The sequence below is a fragment of the Pygocentrus nattereri genome, chromosome 6 (assembly GCF_015220715.1).
Source record: "Pygocentrus nattereri isolate fPygNat1 chromosome 6, fPygNat1.pri, whole genome shotgun sequence".
Classification (NCBI taxonomy): Eukaryota; Metazoa; Chordata; class Actinopteri; order Characiformes; family Serrasalmidae; genus Pygocentrus; species Pygocentrus nattereri.
The window spans coordinates 44,169,109-44,180,266 of NC_051216.1; the positions used below are offsets into that span (position 1 = coordinate 44,169,109).

An 11,158-nucleotide genomic window follows, 5' to 3' on the forward strand; every position below is an offset into this window, starting at 1 on the left:
GATGAGCCCAGCTGTCAGTCAATAAAGCTTCATGATGGCTCCTGTGATGCTGCCACAGATGAAGCTGATCCTCTGGGAGCGACTGGGGTTTGTTGGCAGTTGTGATTGTTTACCTCTGGCTGAAGCTTTGAAGCTCTGTTCTGTTGCACATGAGAGTCGGTTTAGGAGCTGTTGAGATCGATGTTGCATACAGATCATATTTAAAAGGCACTGTGAACAACCAAAGAAAAAATAAATGGATTTGGTGAGAAAATCAGATTTGGGTCACTTTCACATGCCGTGTGAATATAGCCTTATTTTTTTTCCTTGACTTATGCAAGTGTTCCTTGAGCCGATTTAGATGGAGATGATAGACGTTTGCGAGGCAGTTGAGGTGAGCTTGTGTGGTTGTTTGTGTGAAAGTTGCTGTTGAAGGAAAGTCAGTGACACCTTTGGGAACCTGTCTGACAAATAAATACCAATAAATTTGGTGTCAGAGGGCTTTTGTATGCATTTCTGTTAAATAAATATTTTCTGAGGTTTTTTTTTTCATGATGCCGAAAAGTGAATAACTTGTACTTAGTGTCAGTTTTGCCTGGAATTGAGCAGGTACCTTTTTATTACTGTAAGAGTGAATGGGAGAATTTAAACTCCAAACTCCCAACTGATTCTCTTGCATTCATTGAGGAGGTAAACTTTTTAGTTGACTATTTTTTAATTGATCAGTCAAGTTTAACGATTGTGGTCGCCCTTCTTCAGCTGTTAGAACGGCAATCGCAACGTGCCTTGAAGTTTTATAAAGTGTCATGCAGTGGATTTCAGTAATACTTAGTATTTCTCACATCGTCTCTGACAGTTGAGGAAATTACGCAGTAGCTAGATGATTTGTTTGGTGGAACAACATAGCGTAAATAACTCATTTCACATGTGAGCGACTAACCTTGAAAGGGAATGCGAGTGAAAGCCACGTGAAGTATTGCTCTGATGAAACACAGTTGCTTTCCTGTGAACCATCTCTTGGAACCGCTTTCTTGTTTGAATTACATTAGTGTGGAAGAGCCTGTCAAAACATTTTGAGCATCTGTGACTTCGGCGTGATGTTTGTAGATCTCCAGTGTTTTCTCCACTTGTTTGTTTATTCGGGGCAATTTCCAGGCATGACAAGAGAAATTACACCACCCAGTTCTCCAATTCCACTGTCTTCTTCATATTTCCCAGAGAATTAAACGGTAATAACACCTGACAGGACAGTAATGAGACCACCCACAGCTGAGCAATTAGTAACTCTAAATCGTTCTTCACTCACTGATATCACGGGGTGGGTTGGTTCTTATTGGGGATGAGAGCGCCGCAGGTCATCTTAGCTTATATCCTGTTTAATTAAAAAAAGGTCCAGCTGAAGTGTTTCTAACAGGCCGTTTAAATCTTTGTCCTCATTACAATTCGTCTGGAATACGACTTTTTCGGAAGCTGTTTAAAGCAATTCAGTAATTCAGTTTTAACCACCATATTTCAAACTTTCAATCCATACAGTATTTGTGTTTGTGAGTCGTATAAGTGTTTTATTTTGATTTGACTTTGGTGAATTGATATTATGCAAGAAAACTATACACTATATTGCCAAACATATCCGCTCGTCTGCCTTCACACGCATATGAACTTGACTGACATCCCACTCTTAATCCATAGGGCTTAATATGATGTCGACTCACCCTTTGCAGCTATAACAGCTTCAACTCTTCTGGGAAGGCTTTCCACAAGGTTTAGGAGTGTGTTTATGGGAATTGTTGACCGTTCTTCCAGAAGCACATTTATGTGGTCAGACACTGATGTTGGACGAGAAGGCCTGGCTCACAGTCTTCACTCTAATTCATCCCAAAGGTGTTCTGTGGGGTTGAGGTCAGGACTCTGTGCAGGCCAGTCAAGTTCTTCCACACCAAACTGGCTCATCCGTGTCTTTATGGACCTGCTTTGTGCGCTGGTGCTCAGTCATGCTGGAACAGGAAGGGGCCGTCCCCAAACTCAAGATAGGTCTATAATTTGATAGTTCACAGGGATCGAGGTTAACTTTCTTAATCAGCGGTCTAATTACTGCTAGTATGAGTTTTTGGGATGAATCCAAGACTAAGAGAGGAGTTCTGGTAAAGTTTCCTTGAGTAAACCTGTAGGAATTGGATCTGACATACAAGCAGAAGATTTTGTGGAAGAAACAATTTTAACTAGTTCATTTTCTTGAAGTAAGGTAAACGATTCCAGCCTCTCTGCAGTGTTTAGAATATTCTCAAGATTTAGACTGGCATTATAAGCCAGCAGGTTTGTAGAGTTTAACTGTGTTTCTGAATTTTCTGCCTAATTCTTTTAATTTTATCACTAAAGAAATTCATAAAATCATTGCTGCTGTAGGCTGATGGCATCTGGGGTTCAATGACTGTTTTGTTCTCCGTTATTATAGAAATTATGCTAAATAGTAATCTAGGATTGTTCTTATTGTGTTCTATGAGAGAGGAGAGAGAGGCTGAGCGTGCTGCAGTAAGAGCTCCAGAGAATTCCTGTAAGAACTGGGAATTTGGCCCGGGCGGCCTGTAAAGTGTAATTAATATAAATGAGTTTTTATTTGTTCCTTGATCAAGTTTATTAAGTAAAAGAACTTCAAAAGAAGCGAATTTGTAGCCTACTTTCTGGCTCACGTCTAAAGCTTTAGTATGGATGGTTACTATACCTCCACCCTGCCCTCTTAAACAAGGCTTATGTGCATAGCTGTAGCCTGTGGGAGTGGCTTCACATAGACTAAGTCTCAATTGGGAGGAGCTTATGTGGCGTCTCAAGGCAGTTTGCAGTATGAGCATTTGTATTTATAGAATCAGTATTAGTATTAGTAATTAGTATTTGCCTTATTTACAGTATTGGTGCCTTATTTTCAGCAGTAACACTAGCATTATTAGCTGTAGCGTTTCTATTTTTGGCACTATTCACGTGGCCTTTGCTTTGTAGTCAGTGAACGACCCTCTTGATGTTCCTTGAGAGAACAACATATCCCAGACGACTACGGTGAAGCCAATAACACCGTCCTGCTGTGCACATACCATGTGGTGCAATGTCACATTTATTGTTCCCTGTTAATTAGGGACTTATTGTAACTCATATTGGTGTCAAATAAATAAAGAAACACAACAGCCACTGGGTTTGGGGTCAATCCATTCAGTCCTGTCAGAAAAGGTCACAGAGATGGCCACTTATAAGGTCATCCCTTTTGTCATTTATTAAAGGATTGTGGCCTTTGCCACCGATAAACTCTGCAAACCTACAGTAAACAGAGCTCCATCCTAAATGTAGACAGTGAACGGACTCGGCAGTGTTCATCAGTCGCTGTGCTTCTCTTTTGACCTTTGGCTAATATATGCATTCATTGGTGATTTGTGACCGACTCTAATTAGTGTGTAATTAGTGTTATCCTTGAAAGCCACCTTCATGAGTACACCTTACAGATATTTGGGTTGGTCCTGAATTTTGACTCAGCCTGTAGTTAAAAAAACGCACAAAAATATCTTAATAATATTAATAGATTAATGATTATCACTTTTATTTCTCTCTCCTATTGATTTAATTACTGAGTAACAAGCCTTAAGATATAATAAGCCTGGTGTTACGTTTGACAGGGGTGAGACGAATGCGGAGGGACAGGCAAATCAGGTTTAATATCCGAAGGCAAACAGAATGGTCAAAAAACAGGCTAGGGCTGGTATAAATCACAGCAAACACAAAGCATACAATATCTCAGGGATAGACAGAATTCATAGTCTACAAACCAGCTCCAAGTCTAAACTCGGACCAAAAACTGCCAGCAAAAGTACAAGAGGGTGAGACTAAAGACTAAGTCGGTGTAAACGAGAAAAAAGGGTCATACCATGCAATCACAGGAACTCTAGATAACCGCTCAGTATGTTCTTGGTGGAGAAGCAATACCTCGCACTAAAACCTACTATAGCCCCGTCTTAAACAGTGCCTAAGTAGGTCAACCTATACAGGTGCGTCTGTTCAGTAATCAGGAGACTGTGAGCGCTGGTAGTGATGCGGGCGCTCGTCCCGTGTCATGTGATCTCCCGATGCAGTCTGGGAGATGGAGTCCGCCTGAGGCGTGACACCTGGACTTTTATGGATTTACTAAAGCTGTTGATTGATTACTACTTCACCTATTTATTAACATTATTCCACATTAATATAACCTAAGAATAGCTCAACCAGATTGAAGTCTCATTAATAGGCCTTATGTTATCAGCCTGGGATTCTAAGGGGTTAAAGAAGCTAGTCTATATATTCTGTTCTATTCTGTTCTATGTGGTTCTGTTTTTATTTTAACAGTCCTCTACCTTTTACAGCTCATGTGTCAAACACAAGGCCCGCGGGCCAAATCAGGCCCACCACACGATCCTATCCCGCCCACAAAAGTATTTTTCTATTAATATTAGCCCCTTTCATAATGTGCTGCACTACGGTCCCCAGCATGCACTGCAACGTAACGTGTGCTCTGACTCTTCTGCACCAACAACAGTCAATGGGACAGTAGTTCTACACAATTCTACTCAGTTCTACACCAGTCATACCACCAAAATGCATTCCAGCTGCAGTTCAACCAATATAAATACCCAGCGTCAGCTCAGCAGCTCAGAAGTTGAGAGCGTTAGTGAACTGAATGCCGGGTGTCCAGTTCAAGCTGATAGGTAGGTTTAAAGGACTGAGCTCCCGGGGACATTTGAATATTTCAGATCTATTTCAAGGTCTACTATAAGTGTCTGTACTTTACTGTTTACGTTTTTGCATATTTTGAATAAACAATGGATAATTTGGGTTATTAATTAAAAAAATAATCAAAAGATTTTTTCTCTGGCCCGCAGGTCTGATGAGATTTTTTACTATGGCCCTTTTACTGCTTGAGTTTGACGCCCCTGATTTACAGTATGCACGCAAGGCAGGACGCAACTGCCCTGTAGCTTTGTTTGTAGAATTTACTGAGACTCCTTCGCTTCCCTTTGCTCCGTAATGGAAAGCGAAGGTGTGTCCCGTGTAAACTGTGCGCTCACAGGGAACACAATTTGTATACTGTAAATATGTTAATTATCACGTATTATTTTTCACTTGTCTATCATTGAAACAAGTTGAGAAATTCGGTTGAAAGTGCGGATTCTAACTTTCAATCCGTACCACTTTTGTGTTTGGAAGTAGAAGTGGATATACGCTATATGGCCAACTGCTCCCCGGGCGCTGCGGATAGGTCTGCCCACCACTCCGGACAAGTGTGCTCACTGCCCCTAGTGTGTGTGTTCACTAGTTTGTGTGTGTGTGTGTGGTGTTGCACTGCACGGATGGGTTAGATTGCTGTATGTCCAGATGTTTGCAAACATGCTCTCTTTCTTCTAAAATCATGACAGATTGTACCCCACCCTTTACTGCAGTAACAGCCTCTCTTTACACCAGATGTTGGAACATGGCTGTGAGGATATGACTGCATTCAGCCAGAAGAGCATTAGAGAGTTCAGGTTTTGATGTTGGATGAAACAGCCAAACACCACGCAGCTCTTCCCGAAGGCGATGGGGCTCCATCACGCCAGAGAATGCAGCCGTACTGCTCCACTACCCCAGTGCTGGGGGGCTTTATCAGTTGCCCTGTTTTGGTGTGTAGTGACTTTATCCTACATATCGCTGCTGTCGGAGGAAAACCTCGTATCTCCATTTTCAGTTTTTAATCATAATTTGAACATGCCTGTTGACCTTTACATTGTGTGTAATTTTCATGATGAACGGACTAAAAGAAACAGCCCAAAATGACTTATGAAAAATTCTGGTTCCATTGACTTACATTAAAGGCAAAGTAGGTTTTCTCCTTCTCCTGTAAAGTTACCATTTTGGAGATACAAGGTTTTCTTCCGACAACAGTGATATGCATGTTAAATAAAATGAAATAAAATGCTGTTTGATGCCTCATAGTGGTGCATGCCCATTGGTGGCATGCAGCCACAGCAACACTGGCATGATGACAGCATCAGTAGCAAAAAAATAATTATCAGAGGGGAACCTCAGCAGTTTTGATTGTTTTGTTGGCAGCACCTGGACTTCAACAGTGAGGTGTCTGGTATCCATGTCTCCCAGAAACAAATATCTGCTTTATCCCACGACTGTGGTCAACTACCAGTGCTAGGAGGGTGAAGGCCGGCACAGGCTTCCTCCGAACTGCCACAAACACAACGTCACTGGACAGCCGAACGTGCTCAGAGCAAAGCGCCAACCGCCTAATCTGTTAGGGGGGCCATCCTACCCACCCAGAGAGAGCGAGGTCAATTGTGCTCTCTTGGACTCTCGGCTACAGACGGCTGTAGCATCACCAGAGATTGAACTCACAATCTCCTGATGATAGGGCACAACGCTTAGACGGCTGCGCCACTCAGGAGCCGGGCCCGACTGCTGTGCGGAATTTTCCATCACTGCTCTGGAATATCTGGTTTACCATCAACCAACTGCTGCCAGCATGTAAATGAAGCATTAGGCTTGTGTGCAGTTGTTCCAGAGTGACCCATTCTATTTTGCTATGAAGCGGCTGCACCTTACAACTGAATTTAGGTACTTAAAAGCCTCAGCTGAGCATGTATCAGAACCCATGACGAAGCCAAGAGTCAATTCAAACACATATAGAGAAAACAATGAATGGAGCCTGAGGCAGAGTTGAATTATATGAGGCAATATATATCAAATAGGACACAATGGCTCTAGTCACTGTTGTGTGCTGAGTACTTATATGTATATTTGTTCTGTGCACACAAATTTGATGATTTATAGGCTTCAGTGAAGCTCCCCTGCTTTAGGCAGCGATATCCTGAGTGTTGTGTGTTGCATGGTCATGTACGAGTCGTCTCTGTGTGAAAGTATCCGCTCTCGTTAGGTGCTGTTATAATTTGGTAAAACGTTGCTGCCCCCTTGTTTACTGAACTGCTCTGCGGTGTTATTCCAACCATGCATTGTAATTACACGCTGCTCTGCAGTTACTGTACACACCAATATCTTTACTCTGAGCATTTGCGGCCGTCCATCAGCAGCATGCGTGTCCACTTCATCTCACTCTTTTCGTTTCAGCCTCACTGGTTCTCCCCCGATGAATCTGGAGGGGCTTTGATGGAGGGAAATGACCCTTGATAATGACAGAGGACACTGCCCACTCTCTGCTCGAAACAGAGCCCAGTGTGGCTGGCAAACTCAGGCCACGTCTCTTCCTCTCTCTCTCTCTCTCTCTCTCTCTCTCTCTCTCCCTCTTTCTTTTTTCTTGCTTTGTCTATTTCAGTCTTTCCTCTCTCATTCTCTCTTACCTTTACTGTCATTATCTCTCTCTCTCTCTCTCTCTCTCTCTCTCTCTTTTTTCTTTCTTTCACTACAGTCATTCCCTCTTCCTTTCTTCCTATCATTGTTTGTCTCTCTCTGTTTATCTATTGTTCTCTTTCTATCTCTATTGCTTGTAATTTCTTTCTTTCTCTCTCTCTCCATCATTGTGTCTCTCTCACCCTCTCTCTAGCCTGTCCAACTGGTCAGTCTATTTATAAGGGATGCCTGGCTTGGCCAGCGTGCTTTTAATGGCGAGTCCTGTTCCGGTGGTGCTGCTATAGTGGGCTGTGAGGCATTTCCCCTGCAGGGATAAAGATGGTTCAGAGAATGGCAGCTCGAGCTTTCCAAGAGCGCAGAGGGCACGGCTCGTTTTTCCCCAGCGGAATGCAGGACACCAGCGAGTGTCCGGGTCAGCCCTGGCCACATGGACAGGGAGGAGAGGGGGAAGGAGAGAGAGCTCTGTTGTAGCTAATCTTGCAAGGTTGAACAAGTTTTACAGGACACTGGAAAAATCCCATTCGACCTAATGAGAAACCGCAGTGCACAAATCAGGGTTTATCAAAATTTAATTTCACATATATTTATTTTCTAGGCGAGTCAGGCTGTCAGGATAGATCAGGTGTAGTTTTGTTTTCATGTATTCAAGCTAATTTAAGCAAAGTGGCAGATTTTTCATTCTAACCTGTCTAGTTTCAGCGAGCTGTGACATGTAATTCCTCCATATGTAGTGTGTCTTGGTCACTTGTTTTCTGTGCTGCCATCAACAATGAACTAGTAGGGCTGGCTTTATATTTCATATTTATTTAAGTCCATCGATATTTATTCGTCTTGACAAATGACTTGCGAAATTGGGACATCAATCAACAGCTAGCAGCGTTTTTGCCAGGTCCGCAGAAGCTGCTGGGGAGCAATTTTAACAGGTTTTGTGTATATATTGTTCAGTTTTTGCTGTTTTGTGCAATAAAAACATTTCAGATTTATTTCAGTTATTAAATATGAGTTTACCTTATCATCTACGGAAACGTGTATATATGTAAATGTAGATATTTTATATGTAAATACGTTTTTATCATGATATCTTCTGAAACACACCTTCTCTAACTCTCTCGTTCCTTTCCTGAAGGTCCTATGGTGAGCTGACGAACTGTACATACCTGGTGGCGCTGAAGATGAACTGCTTCTGGCCAAACAGGCTTGTGGATGAATTCTTCATCCGCGTCCACCGGCACTACTTCCACGACTGCTCGCTGTCGGGCCGGCTGCTCCACGACCCGCCCAACCGCATCTTGGGGCCTTTCATCATAGTTCCCATACTGGTCACTTTGCTCATGACTGCCCTAGTGGTGTGGAGGAGTAAGCGCAGCGAGGGCATCGTGTAGGGCAGCCCTGTATACCAAAGTGCCCCTGGTGTAACAAACATCCTGAAAACACACAGGACGTTGCTACGACAGAGACTTCGGCGACTGATGTCTTGCATCTCATCGACTGGTTGAACAGTAAAGCAACCGCATACATGCCACATGCTAACAATGCTACTGTACTGATGACTGCCCAAATATACACGAGCTTTATGAAGGACTTCGCTTCATAAAAGCCTGTGTCGTATTCCTGTAGGGGCCTGGATGGCAGAATTTGAAGCATGACGATACCTCATTGGTGGATCGGTTGGACCGCAAGACTGACCCTGGCTGAATAAACCTCATTTACCACAAATCTAAAGCAGAGGAAAGACGCTGTTGTCTGTGTGTGACGGACCTGCTCGTTGTCTGCAAACGTCGAACTGAACAGCTCGCACTCATACGTACTTACTTTGTGCATCATGCCAAACGCTGAAAACATTTATTATAGTGAATATCGTCGTTGTAGCAAAACCTCGTATCTCCAAAAATGGTAATAGGAGAAAAATGAACAGGTGGAAATGAAGGGAACAGCTGGTGTAACAAAAACCGAAAAAAGAATGAAGCTACGAGGTTTTGATATGCTGATTTTTTTATTTATCAAACATAGAAAAAAGCATTATGATGCCACAGTCACCATGCCATGTAAATGCCAATGACGTTTGAATTTGAATGACAATGAAGAGACAAACGATGAAATAATTGGATGAAATGTTTTAAACAAGCTAGAACTTATTGGGTTTCACCGAAAAGCAGCCAGTTACACCTTTCGCCTGAATGGACGACGGATTCCCAGGATTTTAATTGCCTTTAGTCGCACTGATGTGTTAATTGGGGAGTCGCTTTAGTCATTTGTAACTCTAATTGCATCTTCATTTGGAGAGTTTGCTGTTTGTAAAGCTCACTGGGCTGCCAGCTCCTGTATCCGAGGGATTCTTTCACTGACTAGGCCTTGCGTTGAAAGGCTGACTTTACTTACGTCTATCGAAATGCTTTTCTATTAACGTGTCTCAGAAACGACTGGCTGAGCATCCTGCGTCTAGAACGTGGCAGCTTTAAAAGAAAAACATCCAGTAGATGGTGTTGACCTGCCTGGGACTCATTATTGTAAAAATAACGCACATCTGTGATGTGAGCATCTCTGTCACTACTGTTCCCTGTGTCAGCACTTCAAAGGCCTCCGCATCCTGGGAGATTTGTAATAAAGTCACTGGCCCTCAGCGTTTCTTTTATTCTGGACATTTACCCTCATTAGGGCACATCACCTTGAGAAGACACAAGGGAGCTATTATGAGTCACTAGAGGTTTGGGTATAAATCTTCCAACGGTTCTTCTTCACTCAGCAAGCTTCATTCTGAACTCGAAGATTCTTAAGACATTAGAAACGCTGAATTTACAGTTATATTTCAGGCTTTCGACATTAAGAGCTAATTTCCCTGCACCATATTAAGACTGAGCCTAGACTAAAGAGGACTGATAACACTGAACCAACCCTGGCTTTGCAATTTAGCCTGAAGGCCACCACACACCAAATGCACTGTAGCGCAGAGCATCGCATCACAGGCAGTAAAAAGACAGAGACTTTAGATTTGCTGTTTGTCTAAAATCAAGTTCTTCTACATTGTAATCATCACTGTTATTACAAGTCCACTCTTGGTTCTTCAGGAGTTCCTTACCTCACTCAAAAGACTTGCATGATTAAATGGTTCTTTGCGTGGTGGCACAGTTCTTCAGAGAATGTGTTGTGCATGGCTTTATATAGAACCTTTGGGAAAAGGGTTCTGCTTTTGTTATGATCTCAAGCTTGTAGCAATAGAAGAACATTTTTGGCGCTATATGGAATCTTAAGACCGATTCTGTATTGCAATGAACCATTTAATCATGCAGAAGGTTCTTTGAGTGTATAGAAGCATCTATTAACCAAAGAACCCTTGAAGAACCATCTTTTTTGAGCAGTGTAGGATGTATTGTACTGCATAATGCAAACTCATGTGTGGCTACAGGCTGTCATACAGTACTGTGCAAACGTCAGAACAAGCTTTCATTGATTTAATCTGCAGTCAAAATGCCCTTGAAGTACAAGTTATTCATTTTTCTGCCTCAGTAAAAAAAAGTAAACCTATAATTAACAGAAAATTACACAGATGCTTCAGCAACTAAATATACATTTTTCAATATTGTCTCCACCTTTTGCTTTTACTACAGTGTCTATTCTTTTATTGCTTTCATTTTTTAAATATCCCTCACTATAAGGGATGTTTTTCCATGCCTCCAGAGTTCGGGGGGGGGGATGGGTAATTAGCTCATACCAGGTCTTTGCCCAGGACTGTAGTGGTTGGTTAGTGTAGTGGGTAACACCTCTGCCTTGTATGATGTAGACAGGGGGGTTCCACCCCCTGCCTGGGTAAGCACCCTTC

The 11,158-nt window shown here is 42.5% G+C and overlaps 1 protein-coding gene across 1 annotated transcript in view; it reads left to right on the plus strand.

The window, feature by feature from the left end:
* Positions 1-9,961, plus strand: part of ramp1 (receptor activity modifying protein 1) — a 55,217-nt gene extending 45,256 nt beyond the window's left edge. The window contains exon 3 of the mRNA XM_017702975.2: positions 8,468-9,961. Coding sequence (XP_017558464.1) covers positions 8,468-8,723 — 256 coding nt within the window. The 3' untranslated portion in view covers positions 8,724-9,961. The remainder of the gene's footprint in view (positions 1-8,467) is intronic.
* The last annotated feature ends 1,197 nt before the right edge of the window (positions 9,962-11,158 follow it).